The sequence below is a fragment of the Tachyglossus aculeatus genome, chromosome X1 (assembly GCF_015852505.1).
Source record: "Tachyglossus aculeatus isolate mTacAcu1 chromosome X1, mTacAcu1.pri, whole genome shotgun sequence".
Lineage (NCBI taxonomy): Eukaryota > Metazoa > Chordata > Mammalia > Monotremata > Tachyglossidae > Tachyglossus > Tachyglossus aculeatus.
The window spans coordinates 46,873,359-46,895,894 of NC_052101.1; the positions used below are offsets into that span (position 1 = coordinate 46,873,359).

Genomic DNA, 22,536 nt, shown 5'->3' on the forward strand with positions numbered 1-22,536 from the left:
CTCATTCAGGTTTGAAGGGAATGCTACTGATGGTGATATTTTAATGAGAGAAGTGACTGACTAGATCTTTCTCATTGAATGTTAAGTCTGCCCTTTGTGCACTCTAGCACTTGTAGCAAAGTGCCTGGAATTGTTTTTATTCCTTCCTTCATTCCTTCATTCCTTCATTATTTATTGAGTGCTTACTGTGTGCAGAGCACTGTTTTAATCATTTGGGACAGTACAATACAGCAATAAGCAGGAACATTCCCTGCCCACAATGGGCTTTTCTTTCCCTGTCACAACCTTTGCTTCAGGACAGCTAACTCTTTTCTAATGTCTCCATATCCAGCCTGAACTGTTTCTTTGGGGGTAAATCTTCTATTGTACCTACTCAAGCAGTTAGTACAGAACTCTACACATAAGACTGTGAGCCCATTGTTGTGTAGGGATTACCTCTATTTGTTGCGGAATTGTACTTCCCAAGTGCTTAGTACCATACTCTGCACACAGTAAGCACTCAATAAATATTAATTCCAGTGATTGATCTCCCAACTTTCCACTGCTCCGCCCATGTATCGAGGCTTTGTTCTATTGTAATTCTTAAAATATTTTTTCTCTCCACCCTTTTTCTCTAGACTGTAAGCTCATTGGTAGCAGAGAATGTGTCTGCCAATTCTTTTGTATTGTACTCTGCACACAATAAGTGCTCCATAAATACTATTGATTGTAGGATTTTGCAATTATCTCATTTCAGTTCAGTGGAATAGTTTGGTTATCTGCTCAATTGTAAACTCCATGTAAGGGCTTGGACCATGTCTACTAACTTCATTTTACTTTCCCAAATGCTTAGTATAGTGCCCTGCACAGAATAAACACTCAAATATTACTGACTGGTTCATTCTGTCATCTCTTCTCATGCCCCTCCTAGCAGAGATGTGATGTGGTAAGCATTGCCTTGATTTTAGTGGACTGTCAGGATTCCTGAACTTCAGATTATACTTGATCCTTAATGTTAGGATTGGCACTTGAGTGGAATTGCTTTAGGGGTCAAATGTGGTAGGTAGTTTATTTAAAGACATCTTCCTGCCTTCAGAAAGTCAACCCCTGGCTAGGGAATAATAATAATGACATTTATTAAGTGTTTACAATGTGCTACACCCTGGGTGTCCGCCCGCCACCTAAAGCTCAACATGTCGAAGACTGAGCTCCTTGTCTTCCCTCCCAAACCTTGTCCTCTCCCTGACTTTCCCATCTCTGTTGACGGCACTACCATCCTTCCCGTCTCACAAGCCCGCAACCTTGGTGTCATCCTCGACTCCGCTCTCTCATTCACCCCTCACATCCAAGCCGTCACCAAAACCTGCCGGTCTCAGCTCCGCAACATTGCCAAGATCCGCTCTTTCCTCTCCATCCAAACCGCTACCCTGCTAATTCAAGCTCTCATCCTATCCCGTCTGGACTACTGCACTAGCCTTCTCTCTGATCTCCCATCCTCGTGTCTCTCTCCACTTCAATCCATACTTCATGCTGCTGCCCGGATTATCTTTGTCCAGAAACGCTCTGGACATATCACTCCCCTCCTCAAAAACCTCCAATGGCTACCGATCAATCTGCGCATCAGGCAGAAACTCCTCACCCTGGGCTTCAAGGCTCTCCATCACCTCGCCCCCTCCTACCTCACCTCCCTTCTCTCCTTCTACTGCCCAGCCCGCACCCTCCGCTCCTCCACCACTAATCTCCTCACTGTACCTCGCTCTCGCCTGTCCCGCCATCGACCCCCCGGCCCACGTCATCCCCCGGGCCTGGAATGCCCTCCCTCTGCCCATCCGCCAAGCTAGCTCTCTTCCTCCCTTCAAGGCCCTGCTGAGAGCTCACCTCCTCCAGGAGGCCTTCCCAGATTGAGCCCCTTCTTTCCTCTCCCCCTCGTCCCCCTCTCCATCCCCCCGCCTTACCGCCTTCCCCTCCCCACAGCACCTGTATATATGTATATATGGTTGTACATATTTATTACTCTGTTTATTTATTTATTTATTTATTTATTTTACTTGTACATTTCTATCCTACTTATTTTATTTTGTTGGTATGTTTGGTTCTGTTCTCTGTCTCCCCCTTTTGGACTGTGAGCCCACTATCGGGTAGGGACTGTCTCTATGTGATGCCAATTTGTACTTCCCAAGCGCTTAGTACAGTGCTCTGCACATAGTAAGCGCTCAATAAATACGATTGATTGATTGATTGATTGGGGTGAGAACAAGTTAAACAGATCAGCACCATCTAAGAATACAAATCCCAGAATGCTTTTATGTTCCATCTCTCTTTCTCTTTCCCCCTCAATCTCTCACACTCTTATTCATCTCATGGATCCAGGCTACAGTGAGGTCCACCTCTCAACGGCTGTAAAGATCAGACACTACAGTTACCTATTTGAATTTTGATGTGTTGGCACCGCCTCCCATCTTTGAATGTTCCAAGAAATACTAGCTTTCTTGATTCCGTTTCCTGATGCAGATGATACTACTATTACTACTAATAGTAATAATTATGATGATGGTGTTTAAGCACTTACTATATTAATCGATCAATCAGTCGTATTTATTGAGTGCTTACTGTGTGTAGAGTACTGTACTAAGCGCTTGGGAAGTGCAAATCGGCAACATATAGAGATGGTCCCTACCCAACAACCGGCTCACAGTCTATTAGGGGGAGACAGACAAGTAGACAGGTGTCAATACCGTCATTCATTCATTCATTCATTCAAACGTATTTATTGAGCGCTTACTGTGTGCAGAGCACTGTACTAAGCGCTTGGGAAGTACAAGTTGGCAACATATAGAGACGGTCCGTACCCAACAACGGGCTCACAGTCTCAAAATAAATAGAATTATAGCTATATACACATCATTAATAAAATAATAGAGTAATACATATGTACAAATATACATAAGTGCTGTGGGGAGGGGAAAGTGTTAGGGTGGGGTAGGGGGCGACAGGGAGGAGGAGGAGATGAAAAGGGAGGGCTCAGTCTTGGAATATTTCTTGGAGGAGGTGAGCTCTCAGTAGGGCTTTGAAGGTAGGAAGAGAGCTAGTTTGACGAATATGTGGAGGGAGGGCATTCCAGGCCAGAGGTAGGATGTGGGCCAGGGATTGATGGCAGGGCAGGCGAGAACAAGGCACAGTGAGGAGGTTAGCTATATGTCTAGCACTGTTCTAAGTGCTGGGGTAGATACAAGCTAATTAGTTGGGACACAGTCCCTGTCCCACATGGGGCTCACTACTAATAACAAAAATAATAATAAATTGTGATATTGGTTAAAGCATTTAGTGCGTCCCAAACATCGAACTAAGTGCTGGGATAGATACAAGATAATCAGGTTCCACAGGGGACTCATAGTCTAAATGGGTAGTAATAATAATAATAATTATGGTATTTGTTAAGTGCTTACGATGTGCCAAGCACTGCTGTAAGTGTTGGGGTAGATACAGGGTAATCAGGTTGCCCCACATGGGGCTCACACTTTTAATCCCCATTTTACAGTTGAGGTAACTGAGGCACCAAGAGCTTATGCAATCCTAGCACACCAAGCACGTCATCTTGGAGTAATATTCAGGCCTTAATTGTAGTGAAGCTGTCCCTGATGCAGTTTTTGGAACAACCAACCTTTTACAGTAGTTATCAGTGCCCAACTTTACTAATCAAATGCTTAGTACAGTGCTCTGCACACAGTCAGCGCTCAGTAAATATGATTGAATGAATATCCAATGGTTTTATAACTGTGTGGAGGTTTTGATGTTGTGCACTGTATTTTTCCCATATTCATTGTGTGGCAAAGATCTTGTCTCCTACGACCCACCAAATGCTGGACCTTCATGATGACTTCCGGATGTACTTCAGTAAGTATTTAGTCCAGGAGGGCTCTGTCTAGTATCCCCATCGCCCCTACTCCCTCCCTTTGCTCTACCCACCTCCCCACCTCACAGCACCTGTGTATATATGTACATATTTATTATTCTATTTATTTTATTAATAATGTGTATATATGTATAATTATATTTATTCATATTGATGCTATTGATGCCTGTCTACTTGATTTGTTTTGTTGTTTCTCTCCCCCCTTCTAGACTGTGAGAGTCCATTGCTGGGTAGGGATTATTTCTGTTGCCGAATTGTACTTTCCAAATGCTTAGTAAGAACTGCTTCCAAGTGTGAAGCAGCGAGGCTCAATGGAAAGAGCCTAGACTTGGAAGTCAGAGGTCATGGGTTCTAATACCGGCTCCGCTACCTGTCTGCTGTGTGACCTTGGGAAAGTCACATAATTTCTGTGAGCCTCCGTTCCCTTATCTGTAAAATGGGGATTAAGACTGAGCCCCACGTGGGACAATCTGATCACCTTGTATCCCCCCAGTGCTTTGAACAGTGCTTTGCACATAGTAAGCACTTAACAAATGCCATCATCATTATTATTATTACTAGTACAGTGCTCTGCATGCAGTAAATGCTCAATATATATGATTGAATGAATGGAGAGTATTGATTTCCCATGGTAGTTGGAGCAGTTGGCTCTCTCCCTCTTTTTCCCCCCTTGATGAAGGTAACAGTGATGCGCAGTTCGTTAAGGCAGCTAACAAATTATTTCCCCAGTTTCTTTATTTTTACATATCTTGATTCAATATTCTTATGCATCTTGATAAATAAACCTCCCCCTCTAGACTGCAAGCTGGTTTTGGGGAGGGAAGGTGTCTGTAATATTGTATGGTATGATATGATGGTATTTGGTAAGCACTGTTCTAAGCCCTGGGATACATACAAGCTAATCAATACAAGCTAATCAGGTTGGACACAGTACCTGTCCCACATGAGGCTCACTAATACTACTACTACTACTCTATGGTGGTATTTGTTAAGCAATCAATCGTATTTATTGAGCACTTACTATGTGCAGAGCACTTAATATGTGTCAAGTACTTTTCTAAGCGCAGGGTTAGGTATAAACTAATCAGGCTGAATACAGTCTCTGTCCCATATGGGGCTCACTCCTACTACTACTACAATAGTAATTTTTTAAAAAATTGTAGTCTGTAATATTCCCCACTTTCCTCTCCATCCCCAACAGCCATGATGCTGGTTTAGGCACTTGTAGAAGTCAATTGAGAATACGACATTTATCTCCTCTCTGACCTTCCTCCATTCTCTCCGTTCTCCAATTCACCCTTCACTCTGCTGCCTGGATCATTTTCATTCTGCACCTGTCTTTCAGCTCCTTAAAATATCTCCATTGGTTTTCCATATCAAGCAGAAATTCCTTGCCAATGGCTTTCGGATTCTTGTAGCTCTCAGTTAGTCAGTCGTATTTATTGAGTGCTTATTGAGTGCAGAGCACTGTAGTAAGCACTTGGCAGAGTACAATATAACAGTTGGTAGACACGTGTTCTAATCCTTGCTCTGCCACTTGTCAGCTGTGTGACCGTGGACAAGTCAATTAACTTCTCTGTGCCTTAGTTACCTCATCTCTAAAATGGGTATGAAGACTGTGAGCCCCACGTGGGACAACCTGATTACCTTGTATCTACCCCAGCACTTAGAACAGTGCTTGGCACATAGTAAGTGCTTAACAAATACCAACATTACTATTATTATTAATAATGAGCTTTCCATCTAAAAAGTCTAAAGTCTCTCTATCACGTCAATCAGTGATATTTATTAGGTGCTTACTATGTATAGAGCGCTCTACTAAGTGATTGGGAGAGTACAGTACAGCAGAGTTAGTAGGCATGTTCCCTGCCCAAAACAAACTTCTTTTCTCCTACTGTGTTTCACTTCACATTCTTTGATTCTCATGTGCCTTATTGTCATCTCTCCCACCCCCAAAACTCTTGATTATATCCCCCTCTTGCCATGGACTATCTTCCCCTACAAATCAGGTGGACCACAGTTCTTTCCCAGCTTCGGAATTCCTTCGTATCTTCAGACCACTTCTGAAGTCACATCTCCTTCCCGAGGCCTTTTCTGTATAATTTCTCCTTTACTCACTCTATCACCTCTCCTCCCCACCACCATCTGCTACTCCAGCACTTCCACAGCACCTATAAACTTATATCCTCACACCACCCCATAGCATTTAATGAACATTCCTCTACAGTCACTTCCTCCTATCTGTAATTTAATTGTATATGCCTCCTAAGATCCTTTAGGGCAGGGATTTTGTTTACTAATTCTGTTGTTCTCTCCCATGTGCTTAATACAAGGCTCTGCTCAATGAGTATTACTCTTAATTGGTAAATAATGGAATCTGCCTTTGTTGAATTTAGTCAGTTTTGTTCAAGTTCACCATAGTCATTTTCTATTCTGATTCCCTAAAGTGCTAACAAGTTCACTCAACTGGATTCCAGGAACAAACAAGGAGTATTTTTTCATCAGCCAAGTTTATGCAAATATCAGATAGTTCCAGGAATGACCTCTACAACCCCCTGCCACCAACCCTGTGTACGTGTCATTGTTTTGCCTCAACACCTTGTTTTCATGAAAATTTGTTTTCAAATCATTCCATTGTCTGGTGGGTTTATATTGCAGCATGTCTCATGAGGGGCCAGATATCTTGGATCATACAGTAAACAGCTTATTCTTTAAAATACTTGCACTTTTTTTTAAAAAATAGGGTATTTGTTAAGCGCTTACTATAAGCCAGGCACTGTACTAAGCACTGGTAGAGTACACTATTGAGCGCATACTTTTCGCAGAGCACTATACTAAGTGCTTGGGAGAGTACAACAGAGTTGGTAGACATGTTTCCTGTCCACAACAGGAAACATAACAGTCCAGAGGGGGAGACAGACATTAATATGAAGAAATAAACTGTGGGTAAGTACATAAGTGCTGTGGGGCTGAGGGAGGGGTGAATTAAGGGAGCAAATCCAAATACAAGGATGATGCAGAGGGGAGCAGGAGAAGAGGAAAAGACGTTTTAGTCAGGGAAGGCCTCTTGAAGGAGATGTGCCTTCAATAAAGCTCTGAAGGTGGGGAGAGTGATAGTCTGTCAGATATGAAGAGGGAGGGAGTTCCAGGCCATGGGCAAGTGGTCAGCAGTGAGATTGACGAGACGGAGGTACAGAGAGTAGGTTGGCATTAGAGGAGTGAGGCGTGCAAGCTGGGTTGTAGTTAGGTCGGTGAGGTGAGGTAGGAGTGGGCAAGGTGATTGAGGACTTTAAAGCCCTTGGAAAGGTAACAGTTCAGAACTGTGTCAGTTTTTCAGTATAACATATTTCTGTTTTTTTTTTTTTAATCGTGAAATTTGATAAAGTAAACATAGGAAAGCTCACATTTTCCTTTGTTTTTCCTATTCAAAAGCACCTGGTTGATCTTTGATATTTTATTAATAGGAACATCATAATCTTTGTGTAAACAAAGGAGAAACAAGGATGAACTCATAACATTTTTGAAAATATTTACCATCCCATTTTGCAAAGAAAGAACCCCTATAAGAGTTTTTCTGTGGCATATGGAGAGTGGCATATACTTTTTTAAATTAAATTTTATGGTACACTAAGTTCTGCCACCAGACATGTGACTTCAGTATGCATTTCGTGTAGAGGTATGACCCTACGATAACAGGAGCCTGCTTGGGAGCAGGAAGCAGTAATGTTAGATGAAATGATTTGTGGGCATGGCTTTGAACACAGAATATGCTCCATCACATCTTCTGGAGGCATTCATCCCCATAATTTTAGTAGACCTGGGCATATTAGTCTATCATCCTTCACATCAGTATATCTGGGTTGAACCATTAGATTGTGGGATCCTTTCTCCTATGGGTCCTAATCCCAACTCCGCCACTTGTCTGCTGAATGGCCTTGAGCAAGTCATTTTACTTCTCTGTGCCTCAGTTCCCTCGTCTGTAAAATGGGAATTGAGGCTGTGAGTTCCAAGTGGGACAAGGACTGTGTCTAACCTGATTTGTTTGTATCTACCTCACCGCTTAGTACAGTGCCTGGCACATAGTAAGCGCTTAAGAAATACCATCATTAATATTATCATTAGTGTTAGTCCCAGAAATTGGGAGGCCAGTCCATTTAAGTGACAAGGGTGTGTGTTAATAGTAATAGTATTTATTAGTACTGTTAATATTAATAGACTGTAAGGTCATCTAGACGGTATGCTTGTGATGGGCAGGGAGCATGCCTACTAATTTTGTTGTATTGTACTCTCCCCAAGGGCTCTTCACATAGTAAGTGCTCACCAAATACCATAGATTGATTAAATTAAGTGCTTACCATGAGCAAGGCACTGTCCTAAATTCTGGGAGAGAATGCTCAGGAAGAAATTAAGCACAGCCCCTGACCCTCGGGGAGGCTAACAGTCCAAGAAGAAGAATTAGGAAAAAACACCAGTCTTAACACTTTTTAAGTAGTTTGTGAAATGGAGATGAGATAATGGGGAAATACATGGAGGAGACAGGATAGGGCAGGAGCCCTGGTATTCTGATTTGGTCATCGCTCCCATACAAGCCGTCTTTGTATTAGGGACTGACTATACTTCAGAAGCATAGTTTATCAGGCTTCTTCTTTCTTTTTCCCACTTTGAATGATTATGGAGGAAGTGAAAGTCTTTGGGCCAGTGGGTTGTTATGCATTTCCTTTTCTGACCTTAGTGTAGGAGTTTTCTTCTAGACAGGATATCAAGCTTGGTGAAACTTAGTATCTTTTTCCTCTTTTTACAATTGATAGCCAAATTTTGGAAATCTGCAGTTTTAAATGTGGACTTTAATATATGCCTCTACCATCAGTCTTTCTTACATAATCTTGCATTTAATAACTTGAGCTGCATGCCCAAAGTAACCCAATTGCATTTTGAGATGAATGCAATTCAGTGTTGATTGGAAACAATACAAAAGAAGTTTGACAGTGTTCCCTAGTGGCTAGAGCACGGGACTGGGATTCAGAAGGATCTGGGTTCTGATTCCGACTCCGCCACTTGTCTTCTATTGACCTTGGGCAAGTCACTTCACTTCTGTGCTTCGGAAACCTCATCTGTAAAGTGGGGATTAAGACTGAGTCCCATGTGGGACAAGTACTGTGACCAACCTAATTACCCTATGTCTACCCCAGTGCTTAAAACAGTGCCTGGCATAGTAAGTGATCATTGCCTTCTCCCATACAAAATAATGTGTTCTAGCTCTCTACTATAGCAATTCAAATTTTTTTCTCTTCATAAGGCTTTTCTTTTTAATAAATGAATGGGATTTGTCAGTTTAATGGCTTAAGTGATTGGAGGGGTTTAATTAGTTTAGATAGAGGTGTGCAGGGTGAAATGGAGATTGATCATTATTCTAAGCCTTTTTTCTTTTCCAGTGGATTTATATTGAAATTAATTTCTCAAACTTGGTAATAAGAGAACTTAATTTTGCCTTAAATAATGTACTTTTCAGGGTGTCACTTTCCAATAGGAAATTTTAATTTTTGTGCTGTTTACATTGTTTCACTCACTGTCTCCTGGGAAAGTTATAGAACTGAAATTTCTTTGGGAAAGGTTAAGCCCAGGATATAAAATTGCAAGCAGTAAGTACTAGGGAGGTGACAAAAGTGAACAAAAGTCAGCAGTTTTTCACATGAAACTAGAGGTGTGTTTCTGAGGAAAACAGTACAAAATGAATACAGTAGAGCAGTGATCAGGAACCTATGACTTGGGAATCAGATCTGACCCTTCATTATATCGAATGTAGTTTGCTTTTTTTAAAAAAAATGGTATTTGTTAAGCAGTTATTATGTGTTCTTGGGTAGATACAAGCTAATCAGATTGGACACAGTCCATGTCCCACATGGGGCTCACAGTCTCAATCTCCATTTTACAGATCAGGGGACTGAGTCCCAGAGAAGTGAAATGACTTGCCCAAGGGCACACACACAGCAGACAAGTGGCAGAGCCAGGTTTAAAAACCCAGGTACTTCTGACTCCCAGGCCAGGGCATTTTCCACTAGGCCACGATGCTTCTCTATTGCTCAAATGCCGGCACCTACTCTCGTGGGTGGACTCGATACCATCAGGTTGACACCTTCTCCATCACAGCTTCCTGGGCAGGAAGTAACTTAATTGTTGAACTCCTTTGACCTGGAAATGGTCCAAAAGGGGAATGGATGTGGCGGCTCCACTCCTTAGCTTCAGCTGACGGGAGGTGAGTGGACTTTCAGGGGTGGCAGTGTTAGGGTGGGGCCACCGGGGAAGTCATCAGGCAAAGTGCCCAGGGTCTTGGGGTGGAGTAAAATGTACAAGGCGGGTCTGCAGTTGCTGATGACCAAAGAGATAGTTGACAGCAGGGGCTCGTGGTGGGGTTAAGTGATGCAGTTCTTCTAAGCCCGGTTCCATGGTGGCACCCCACCCCCTCACCTTCCCTTTCTCCAACCCTGCCCTCATGGTCCCTGCTGATGCAGAATTTCCGTTCCCGGACTTGCTGGCACCAGAGCTACTGAGATCAGGCTGGCCCTGCCTTACTTCCAGCACCGAGTGTGTGACTGGCCCTTTGCATGCCTATTGCTTCAAGATTTCATCTTATTTGCTTTTGAACACAAAGGTTGCAGAATCTTGTATCACAGTAAGTAGAGGAGCAGCAGGACCTAGTGGATAATAATAATAATGGCATTTATTTAGCACTTACTATGTGCAAAGCACTGTTTGAAGCACTGGGGAGGTTACAAAGTGATCAAGTTGTCCCATGGGGGCTCACAGTCTTCATCTCCATTTTACAGATGAAGTAACTGAGGCTCAGAGAAGTTAGGTGACTTGCCCAAAGTCACACAGCTGACAAATGGGGAGCTGGGATTTGAACCCATGACCTCTGGCTCCAAAGCCCGTGCTCTTTCCACTGAGCCCCACTGCTTCTCTAAGATAGAGCACTGGCCTGGGAGTCAAAAGGACCTGAGTTCTAATCCCCCCTCCACCACTTATCTTCCATGTGACCTGGGAAGAGTCACTTGGCTTTGTACCCCTTAAGCACTTAGATGCTCACCCCAGCCCCACAACACTTGTACACATCCTGTGCTCTACTGTTTCCTCCATTTATAATTTATTTTAATGCCCGTTTCCCACATAGACTGTAAGCCATTGGTGGTCAGGAATCACAGCTACCACCTCCATTTTACTGTACTCTCCCAAGCACTTAGTACAGTGCTCTGCTATAGCAAGTGTTCAATAGATATTATCTATTGATTGGGCCAGTGATTCATTGCCTATCAGTTTACTAAGGTGGTTTCTTGTTAATTTATCAGTTTTACTAAAGTGAGTATGGCTTGTGAAGGAGAGGGATCCTATTGCTATTTTTGTCTGTTCTATTTTAGTGTTGAGCCAGTGCAGGATCTGGGTTTAGCAGTTCATTTTCTTCTAGACTGTGAGCCCACTGTTGGATAGGGACCGTCTCTATATGTTGCCAACTTATACTTCCCAAGCGCTTAGTACAGTGCTCTGCACATAGTAAGCACTCAATAAATGCAATTGAATGAATGAATATGGCTCCGGTAGTGCTTCATACTTTTTCATAATTTGCAGTGAATAGGAATTCAGCTGTGCAGAAATGTTCATACAATAGGTAATGAAGCAAATGCCAATCCCTCTGTCCCATACAATCCCACATCTTTGAATTTTAACATTCTTCAAAGTATGGAAAGACTCCAGTTCATTGAGGATCAACAGTTGTTAATACTTCCAGCGCTTAGTACAGTGCCTGGTGTATAGTAAGCACTTAACAAATATCATAATTATTATTATTATCATTATTATTCCAGTGTATCTAAATATAAGGGATTGGATAGTTGACATGGACAACTGTTATTAACCCCAAGAACAATCTCAACAATTGCTTTAACAAATGGATGAATTAAAGTGTATTTATCAAGGGAAATGAATTTTTAAAATGTTTTACTAGATTATGTCAAAATTATGGCACGAGATGGATAATTTTAATAATATTTTTCAAAATTGAGATATCATTAAAGGTGCTTTCAGGTAGATTTTAAAGGATTTTCCCCTCTAGACTGTGTGGTCATCCTTCTAGACTGTAAACTCATCCTTCTAGACTGTAAGCTTGTTGTGGGCAGGGAATGTGTTAAGCAGCGTGGCTTAGTGGAAAGAGCACGGACTTGGGAGTCAGAGGTTATGGGTTCTCATCCGGGCTCTTCCACTTGACAGCTGTGTGACATTGGACAAGTCACTTAACTTCTCTGTGCCTGTTAACTCATGTGTAAAATGGGGATTGAGACCGTGAGCCCCATGTGGGACAACCTGTTTACCTTGTATCTACCCCAGCGCTTAGAACAGAGCTTGGCACATAGTAAGCGCTTAACAAATACCATTATCATTATTATTGTTACTCTGTTATATTGTTCTCTCCCAAGTTCTTCGTACAGTGTTCTGAATACAGTAAGCGCTCAACATAGGGTTGATTGATTTGAAAATTTTTAGGTACACTTCAGTTTTACCATAACATGTGTTTTCACTGTACGTTTTGGCTAGGACTCTGCTAGCAAATTAGGGAGCGCAGCTTCTGTTCCCCTCAGATTCCTCCATCCCTGCCAAGGAAAGGACTCCTGTGCACTGGACCAGAGCTGAAAATAGGGCTCTTGGACAGTTCCTGCCCTGCCGAGACCTTGAACCTATTTGGTGTATTCGGTCGTGTTGGATTTCAGTGCCTCATCACTCCAGATGGGTCTATCTCCAACCCCTTCTCTCCACCTAAACTCTTAGATTGGGAGTCCTCCGAGAGGCAGGGAGTGGATCTAATTCCCAAGTATGTATTCCCTCCCGGCACTTAGAACAGTGCTCTTCACCCAGAAAGCATTTAAAAAGAACTACTGCTCCTACTGCTACTTCTGACACTAACCTGTTATAAATATTGTGTGATGTGATGTAGAAAGAACTGGTAATGCCTATAAGCTTGGCGTTTAATAATGTGAGTACTGCATGATTATAGAGTCACATGGGGTTATGTAGGAATGAGGCACCGCATTATGGGAGAATTGGTTGTGTTTGGTCTCTGGCCTGGATCGAGGAGGAATGAGGGTAAAGCAGGGTGGCCTAGTGAAAAGCACACAAGCACCAGGAGTTAGGATGCCTTAGTTCAAATTTCCTGGGAGAAGCAGTATTGCCTAGTGGACAGACCACTGGCTTGGGAATCAGAAGGACCTAGGTTCTAAACCTGGCTCTGCCACTTGTTTGCTGTGTGACCTTGGACAAGTCACTTCACTTCTCTGGGCCTTAGTTCCCTCATCTGGAAAATAGAGATTAAAGCTGTGAGCCCACTGTGAGACATGGACTGTGTCCAACCGGATTAGCCTGTTAATAGCCTGGCACTAAGTAAGCAGTTACAAAATATCATCAAAAAATTGCTGTTTGCCTGGGGTATGAACTTGGGCAAATCACTTAACTTCTCTTGGCCTTAGTTTCCTCATCAGTTAAAGGGAGATTGACTGCCTGTTCTGTCTTAGACTCTGAACCTTATATGGGACAAAGGCTGGGTCTGATATGATTGCATTTGAGCTACCCCAGCCCTTAGCACAGTGCTTGGCATAAAGTAAGAATTGAGCAAATACCACAGTTATTATTACTTATATTATAATCATTAGGAAAATACAAGCTAGCATTACTGGTGTTTTATGTTGTTAATATTTACAAAAAAAACAAGATTGAAGTTGGAAAGCACTCTTTTTTTAAAAAAAATGAAGTGTCTTTTTACCAAACCAAGGGACATACTAAGGCATCTTTTAAGTTATTAATAGTACACTTAGAAAAGAACTAGCAAGGGGAGTTATTTAATTTTGAAAATCTATATTCTGTTTTTTTAGCATGCAGAATGGCTCCTCAGATGGCCTGTTTCTATAGCAGCCAAGCTTAACAAAAGGCTCAGTTATTTTTCTCTTTCTTCTACTAGATTTAGGGTGCCTGTTGCCTCCTGCTGTTTATAATTTCCCCTCTGGTTTACAGTGGCAGTGTTAAAAATGATTGCCCAAAACTGCCATTCAAGAGGCAAATTGCCTGTAAATCGCCTTTGTGACCCTCTTCCCAATGGTCTGTTCCTTGCTCATGCTGTAAAAAGATAATTTTAAAAAATCAGCACTAATGATGAATTACGCATTGTTCCCCCTAGATTGGGTGCTCCCCTAGATTAGAAGCTCCCCAAGGGCAGGGATCCTATCTACCTCCCATGCAATTAGTAAGTTCTGTACAGTAGTAAATGCTCAATAAATACCAGTGATTGATAGATGGGAAAATTTGACCACTTCCTTGTACTACATTTATTCATTCATTCATTAAATCGTAATTCATTCATTCATTCAGTCGTATTTATTGAGGGCTTTCTGTGTGCAGAGCACTGTAGTACGCGCTTGGGAAGTACAAGTCGTCAACATATAGAGATGGTCCCTACCCAATAACGGGCTCTCAGTCTAGAAGGGGGAGACAGACAACAAAACAAAACATTTGTTCCCTCAAAGTTTTCTTTTCTGTGAATTACGGAAAGATCACCTTATTTTTCAAATGTAATCCATTAAGTATATGGACTTAAAATTGTACAAATTGGGATTTCTCAGGATATTCCCCAAACAGGTATTTGGTCCTTACTTTCTGGCAAAGCAATCAAACCTTAGAGGTTGTTAGAGGTTGATAACAATAATGAGTAAGGTATTTATGCAGTTACTACATGCACTTAACACAGTAGCACTATGCTAAATGCTGGGATAGATGCAATTCAATCATGCCGGGCGCAGCCCCTGTCCCACATGGGGCTCATAATCTGAGGAGGAGGTAGAACTGGTATCAAATTCTAGACTGTGAGCCCGTTGTTGGGTAGGGACCATCTCAATATGTTGCCAACTTGTACTTCCCAAGCACTTAGTAAAGTGCTCTGCACACAGTAAGCACTCAATAAATATGATTGAATGAGTGAATTCCCCTTGTGCAGATGAAGAAACCGAGGCACAGAGAGCTTTCTATTTGCCCAAGGCCACACAACAGGCAAGAGGTGGTCAGGTTAGAACACAGGTCTCTTGACGCCCAGTCATGTGGTCTCTCTGCTTTTCCAGAGATATCCATCAATGTGTGCATTTGCAAAAAAGGACCCAGTGTTTTGAACTTCACTCGCAAGAATCTGTAGGAATTTCAAACGTGAGATAGAGATTACCATTTCATTGTTTTGCATTTTAACACGAGCTCCTGCGTATAATGTTCAAACCTTATTTTTTGAAACTAGTGTTTCAGATTTGTTGAATATCCTTCTCTAGCTACCCACTGAGATTTTGGCTCAGTGTGTCTACTTTGGCACATTTTCAAATGAAATCTTTTATCAAGTATATATAATTGTTTTGTCCGAGAACATTTTGGGAAATCATTGGGCCTTCAGTAAACATTTCATCTGGGTGAACTGTTTTCAAAATTTCCCACCCATTTCTTTTGAGGAGGTGTGGGACCTCAGGAAAAATATGTGAAAAGATTTCCACCCTTACTGGCTGATGGGAAGCAGCAGGGCATTTAAAAAAAATAAGTATTTGTTGTTTGAATATTCCTAAGACAACTTTATCTCCTTCCAAGTCTGCCTCTCTGTATAGAAAAGGTCACTTCTTAGCTGGGCCTGCTCCATTGCAAAGGATTCTTTTCTTTTCTAGTTGTTGGGTACTGAGAATTTGAGGTGGTTATGTAAGATACTCCAATGTCCTTGAGATAAGAACCTCCTTAAAAAAAATGAACTCATACTGTCAAGTTTACTTTGGAGTGCCAAGCATTGAAATTGAGATTAGATTATTCATTTTCTTTTTCAGCTTCCAGCAGACCTTACCAAGATGCACCTGTCAGACAATCCTCATCCACAGGTGACCCATGTCCCTTCTAGTCAATCTGGATGCAGCATTGCTAGTGACTCTGGAAGCAGCAGTTTGTCTGATATCTACCAGGTAATATCCCGAAATGGGTTAGTTTTAGGGATTTTCACAATCTGATTACTTTAAACTGGTGATTGTTCCCCTTATGTCTTCTAGGCTCAACACAGAATAACTTTGTTGCACAGGTCTATATTTGATAGGAAAAGAAATTATGCGTTACATAACCATATGGGAATATAAATGTGGCATTCTTTACCAATGAAAATGGCATTGTGGGCTGTAAGATTAAAACAATAATTGCGTTCAGTTCCCTGGGTAACGGACTTCCATTTCACCCACGTTTTAGTGAAGAAGAAAAAATGGAAGTCTACTTACCTCCATGGTTACTCAATTTAAGAATTTCATTGTTATATCTCAGTTTTAGTTGGACAAATCCTAATTGGTCTGGCAGTAAACCTTTGAGCTCCTACTGTGTGCCTGGCTCTGGGTTAGACGATGTTGCCAACAAACATCCTCCATCAACAGCGTGCCAGGGTTCCTGTAAGAAAGTCATCTCCCTGTCAGCACCCCCAGCTATACCCACCCAGTCTCCGCATCCCAGCACAGTTACTCAAAGCAGAAGCCAAAATGTCAAGGGGTTCCAAAGCAGTGCAGTGTACTGAAGGCAGTTGTATCGTTGTGGGCAGGGAATGTGTTTGTTTATAGCTGTAGTGCACTCTCTCAAGCACTTAGTACAGGGCTCTGCAATCAGTAAGTGCTAAATAAATACGATTGGATGGATGGATGGATGAATGAATGAATGAATCCTGTGACCATCCCACACTGACCCCAAGAGTGGAGCAGGGCTACACTATCCACAGTTCTCCCAGTTCCTTCCCCCCAAAGCAGGTGTCCCCATCACCTAGATCACGTCCCAGGTGCTCCATGACCCTTTTGCGTATTCTGAAGTGTGTAGGAATATTTTGGGATATTCCTGGCCAAAGTTCATGTTTGTAAAGGGAGTGGGTATGATGTCATCTTCCTCCTCCCTACTCTGGGTGGATTTTCTATGATTCTTTCAAAAAGTCACCGTTCTTCCAGCTGCTGGGATTTTTGTGCTTAGAAAACATCCTTTCTGACTATCGAGGTACAGGAAGGGGTCCTTCTCTCCTTCAGTTTCTTCATAATTACACTTCTCCATTGTTCTAAGGAAAGCTACTCACAGTCTTCTTCCCACCCTGGCCTTCCTGCTCACTGTGGATTATTTCCTCCTTCTAAGAGTTTTGTGTACCCTAAAATCTCATATATCACCTGCCCCTTCAGGCAGTATTTATAAAAAATTGTAGAAGATATAAACCTTGCCATTGGGCATACTACAGTCTAATTGGTGTATCATCTTACTACAGTGCTTTGCACACAGTAAGCATTCAATAAATATGATTTAATGAATGAACACACTTGTCCATATAACATTGTATAAATGTACATAGGAAAAATATTTAGCAGTCAGAATAGTGCACAGGGATTCAAGGAGGGGATGGGAAAACCAAATCAATGGATTACTGGAATGTTTGAACTGTTGAGGGCTTAATTTCTAACAACACTATTTTGACAAACATTAAGTGTTTAGTAGACAAAGCCCTGTACTTAGTGGAAAGAGCCCGGGCTTGGGAGTCAGAGATCATAGGTTCTAATCCCGGTTCTGCCACTTATCTGCTGTGTGACTTTGGGCAAGTCAATCAGTCAATCAATTGTATTGAGCGCTTACTGTGTGCAGAGCACTGTACTAAGTGCTTGGGAAGTACAAGTTGGCAACATATAGAGACGGTCCCTACCCAATAGTGGGCTCACAGTCTAGAAGGGGGAGACAGCGAACAAAACCAAACATATTAACAAAATAAAATAAATAGAATAGATATGTACTAGTAAGATAAATAAATGAATAGAGTAATAAATATGTGCAAACATATATACATATATATAGGTGCTGTGGGGAAGGGAAGGAGGTAAGGCGGGGGGATGGAGAGGGGGAGGAGGGGGAGAGAAAGGAGGGTGCTCAGTCTGGGAAGGCCCCCTGGAGGAGGTGAGCTCTCAGTAGGGCCTTGAAGGGAAGAAGAGAGCTAGCTTGGCGGATGTGGGGAGGGAGGGCATTCCAGGCCAGGGGGATGACGTGGGCCAGGGGTCGACGGCGGGACAGGCGAGAACGAGGCACGGTGAGGAGATTAGCAGCAGAGGAGTGGAGAGTGCGGGCTGGGCTGTAGAAGGAGATAAGGGAGGTGAAGTAGGAGGGGGCGAGGTGATGGAGAGCCTTGAAGCCGAGGGTGAGGAGTTTCTGCCTGATGCGTAGGCTGACTGGTAGCCACTGGAGATTTTTGAGGAGGGGAGTAACATGCCCAGAGCGTTTCTGGACAAAGACAATCCGGGCAGCGGCGTGAAGTATGGATTGAAGTGGGGAGAGACTGGAGGATGGGAGATCGGAGAGGAGGCTTGATACAGTAGTCCAGACGGGATAGGATGAGAGCTTGAACAAGCAGGGTAGCGGTTTGGATGGAGAGGAAAGGGTGGATCTTGGCAATGTTGCGGAGCTTAGTCTGGCAGGTTTTGGTGATGGTCTGGATGTGAGGGGTGAACGCGAGAGCGGAGTTGAGGATGACACCAAGGTTGCAGGCTTGTGAGACGGGAAGGATGGTAGTGCCGTCAACAGTGATGGGAAAGTCAGGGAGAGGGCAGGGTTTGGGAGGGAAGACAAGGAGTTCAGTCTTGGACATGTTGAGTTTTAGGTGGTGGGCAGACATCCAGATGGAGATGACCTGAAGGCAGGAGGAGATGCGAGCCTGGAGGGAGGGGGCGAGAGCAGGGGCAGAGATGTAGATTTGGATGTCATCAGAGTAGAAATGATAGTTGAAGCCGTGATATCCAATGAGTTCACCAAGGGAGTGAGTGTAGATCGAGAACAGAAGGGGACCAAGAACCGAACCCTGAGGAACCCCCACAGTAAGGGGATGGGAGGGGGAGGAGGAGCCTTCAAAAGAGACTGAGAAAGAATGATCGGAGAGATAAGTGGAGAACCAGGAGATGACAGAGTCTGTGAAGCCAAGGTTGGATATCGTGTTGAGGAGAAGGGGGTGGTCCACAGTGTCGAAGGCTGCTGAGAGGTTGAGGAGGACTAGGACAGAGTATGAGCCATTGGATTTGGCAAGCAGGAGGTCATTGATGACCTTTGAGAGGGCAGTCTCCGTGGAATGTAGGGGACGGAAGCCAGACTGGAGGGGGTCGAGGAGAGAGTTGGTGTTGAGGAATTAGAGGCAGCACGTGTAGATGACTCGTTCAAGGAGTTTGGAAAGGAATGGTAAGAGGGAGATGGGGCGATAACTAGAAGGTGAGGTGGTGCCAAGAGAGGGTTTCTTTTTTGGGATGGGAGAGACATGGGCGTGTTTGAAGGCAGAGGGGAAGGAACCAGTGGAGAGTGAGCAGTTGAAGATGGAGGTTAAGGAGGGGAGAAGGGATGGAGCGAGAGATTTCATGAGATGAGAGGGAATGGGGAGCCGGGAGGTTGGAGAAGGGTGGGGAGTGACTTTGGGGAGGTCAGACCTGATGGATTTAATTTTTTTAATGAAGTAGGAGGCCAGATCATTGGGGGTGAGGGAAGAAGGAGGGGGAGGAACCGGGGGCCTGAGAAGGGAGTTGAATGTATAGAAGAGCTGACGGGGATGAGGGGCATAGGTGTCAATAAGGTAGGAGAAATAGTTTTGTCTGGCAGAGGAGAGGGCTGAGTTAAGGCAGGAAAGGATAAACTTGAAGTGAACGAGGTTGGCATGGTGTTTAGACTTTCGCCAGCAGCGTTCGGCAGCTCGAGCATAAGAGCGAAGGAGGCAGACAGTGGCAATGATCCAGGACTGTGGGTTAGTGGTACGAGAGCGGCGAAGGGAAAGGGAAGCACGTGAGTCTAGCTGAGTAGAAAGGGTAGAGTTGAGAGCAGTAATCTGATCATCAAGACTCGGTAGAGAGGAGAGGGAGGTGAGGTGGGATGTGAGGGGCTCAGAAAGGTGGATGGGGTCAAGAGAGCGGAGATCTCTGTGAGGGAGTAATATGGATTTACAAGGGAAAGGAGTGTGAGTGAGGAGGCAGGTGAGAAGATTATAATCAGAGAGAGGGATTTCGGAGTTGGTGAGGGTGAACACAGTGCAGCGGTAGGAGATGATGAGGTCGAGGGTATGACCAAGTTGGTGAGGAGGGGTGGAGCAAGAGGTTGGCAGTGTCAAGGAGAGATAGAAGGCGAGCGGGAGAGGAGTCACCAGGGATATCCATGTGGATGTTGAAAGTCTCCAGGGGGCAACTCACTTAACTTCTCTGTGCCTCAGTTACCTCATCTGTAAAATGGGGATTAAAACTGTGAGCCCCATGTGGGACAACTTGATTACCCTGTATCTACCCCAGTGCTTAGAACAGTGCTTGGCACATAGTAAGCGCTTAACAAATACAAACATTATTATTATTAATAGAGCACTTAATCGCAGATGGCCTCTTGGGGAAGATTTTTTGTTTGGTTTTTGATTTGGGGCTTTTTTATGGTATTTGTTAAGTGTTTACTATGTGCCAGGCCCTACACTAAGCACTAGGGAAGACACAAGATAATCAGGTTGAGCACAGTCTGTGTCCCACACAGGGCTCACAGTCTTAATCCCCATTTTTACAGTTGAGGTAACTGAGGCACACAGAACTTGCCCAAGGTAACACAGCAGACAGGTGGCAGAGCCAGGATAAGAACCCAGGTCTTTCTTACTCCCAGACCCATATTCTATCCAATAAGATGTGACTTTAATAAGGCTTTGAAGATGCGGAGAGTGGTGATCTGATATATATGGAGGAGGAGGAGGAGGGGGAGTTCCAGGCCAGGGGGAAAATGTGGGAAAGGGGTTGGCGGCAAGATAGATGAGATTGGGACACAGTGAGCCAAAGTCCAACCCGCACACTTCACTCCTCTAGCGCAGTTGCTCACTGTGTCCACCAGATTTGCACTAGAGGAGTGAAGTGTGCGGGCTGGGCTGCCTTAAAGCCCAGAAAGGAGTTTCTGTTTGATGAGGAGGTGGATGAGCAAGCGCCTTCTTGAGGACTGGAGAGATGTGAGGAAACATAGACTGAGTGATTTTTTTTTTAGAAAAATAATCTGGACTCTAGAGTGCAGTATTGACTGGAGTGAGGAGAGAAGAGGCAAGGGAGATCAGCAAGGACACTGATGCAATAGTCAGGGCAGGAGAGGATAAGTGCTTGGATCAGTGTTGTAGCAGTTTGGGTGGAATTAAAACACAGTCCCTGAGACAGGAAAGGGATTTCCAGACTAAAATGGTGTAGGCAGTCACAGAGAACACTGAAAGTATGATCAGAATAACAAGAAGATGGTTAAAAGTCATTCATTGAAAAAAAGCACTGGTAAAGATGTGTGAGTTAATAGGGGGTAGTCTTTGTGCACCCCAGCTCCCCCGGCAAATTGTTCCAATCAATAAATCGTATTTATTGAGTGCTTAATGTATGGAGAGTATTGATCTAAGCACTTGGTAACAGAATTGGTAGACACATTCCCTGCTCACAGTGAGCTCACTGTCTAGAGCGGGGCATCCAGCATGAGAAACACCACAACCTCCCTGATATTCTAAATAGGCCTAGTCTGGAAAGGCTTTATAAAAAATGTTGGGCTTTAAGCTGCATTTTCTAGGACAAATGAAATAATGGTCAGTGAGAGAGGAGTGATTTTAGTCAGCCTGTAGTTTCCTATTCATAACAGTTCCTAACAAAAAATTGTCATTGAAAGGATGAGTCTGGGCTCGTATTTTTCCAACTTCCTCCATGTCCAATTTGGTTAGACTGCCCATGAAAAAGCATCAAGAGGTCTAATGTTTCATAGCAGAACCTCAGGACCAGTATGTGGTATACTGTTCATTAATTTGCACCAACCTAAGGTTTCAGCACTAGCCTCAGCCAAAATGACTAATCACTCTCTTCAAAAAGATGGGAATTGAAGACTCTCAGGAGAACAAGCAGTTTCAAGCAGGACTCTCATGACAGCAGATGATTTTACTAGGGAAGTATTTTTCATATCTTTGTCACACAGTGCTGTTGGACAGTGTTTTCACCCACTACCACCAACTGGTGTTCTCCTTCACTTACCCTGATTATCAGTTGAAAGCAGGTTCTGCCAGTTCAGCTTAGGAAACAGTAGGTGGTATGGTCCAAATGATTGCCGTTCAAAAGTATTTCTTCCACGTAATGTTTTAACTTCATTCTGTGCCCTATACCAGACAGGACAGCTCCAGGTTTTTTTTGTTTTGTTTTGGTTTTTTGTTTGTTTGTTTCAAATGGCGTATGTAAAATGCTTACTATGTGCCAGGCATTTTACAAAACACTGGGGTTGATACAGGATAATCAGGTTGGGTACAGTCCATGTCCCACATAGGGCTTCCAGCTTCAATCCCTGTTTTATGGATGAGAGAACTGAGGCACAGAGAAGTGAAGTGACTTGCCCAAGGTCACGTACCAGACAAGTGACAGAGCTGGGATTAGATCCCAGGAGAAGGAGTGTGACCTAGTGGAAAGAGCGTGGGCCTGGGAGTCAGAAGGACCTGGGTTCTAATTCACTTTTCTGGTCTGTGACCTTGGGCAAGTCACTTCATTTTCCTGTGCCTCAGTTCCCTCATCTGTAAAATGGGGATTAAGATTGTGAGCCCTATG

At 43.4% G+C, this 22,536-nt stretch overlaps 1 protein-coding gene across 6 annotated transcripts in view; it reads left to right on the plus strand.

Moving 5' to 3' along the window:
* RAPGEF6 (Rap guanine nucleotide exchange factor 6) overlaps nt 1–22,536 on the plus strand; it is a 295,383-nt gene that overhangs the window by 171,056 nt on the left and 101,791 nt on the right. For all 6 annotated transcript variants that reach the window (XM_038740784.1, XM_038740786.1, XM_038740785.1 and 3 more), the window contains one exon: nt 15,772–15,903. In XM_038740784.1, the coding sequence (XP_038596712.1) occupies nt 15,772–15,903 (132 nt within the window). The remainder of the gene's footprint in view (nt 1–15,771; nt 15,904–22,536) is intronic.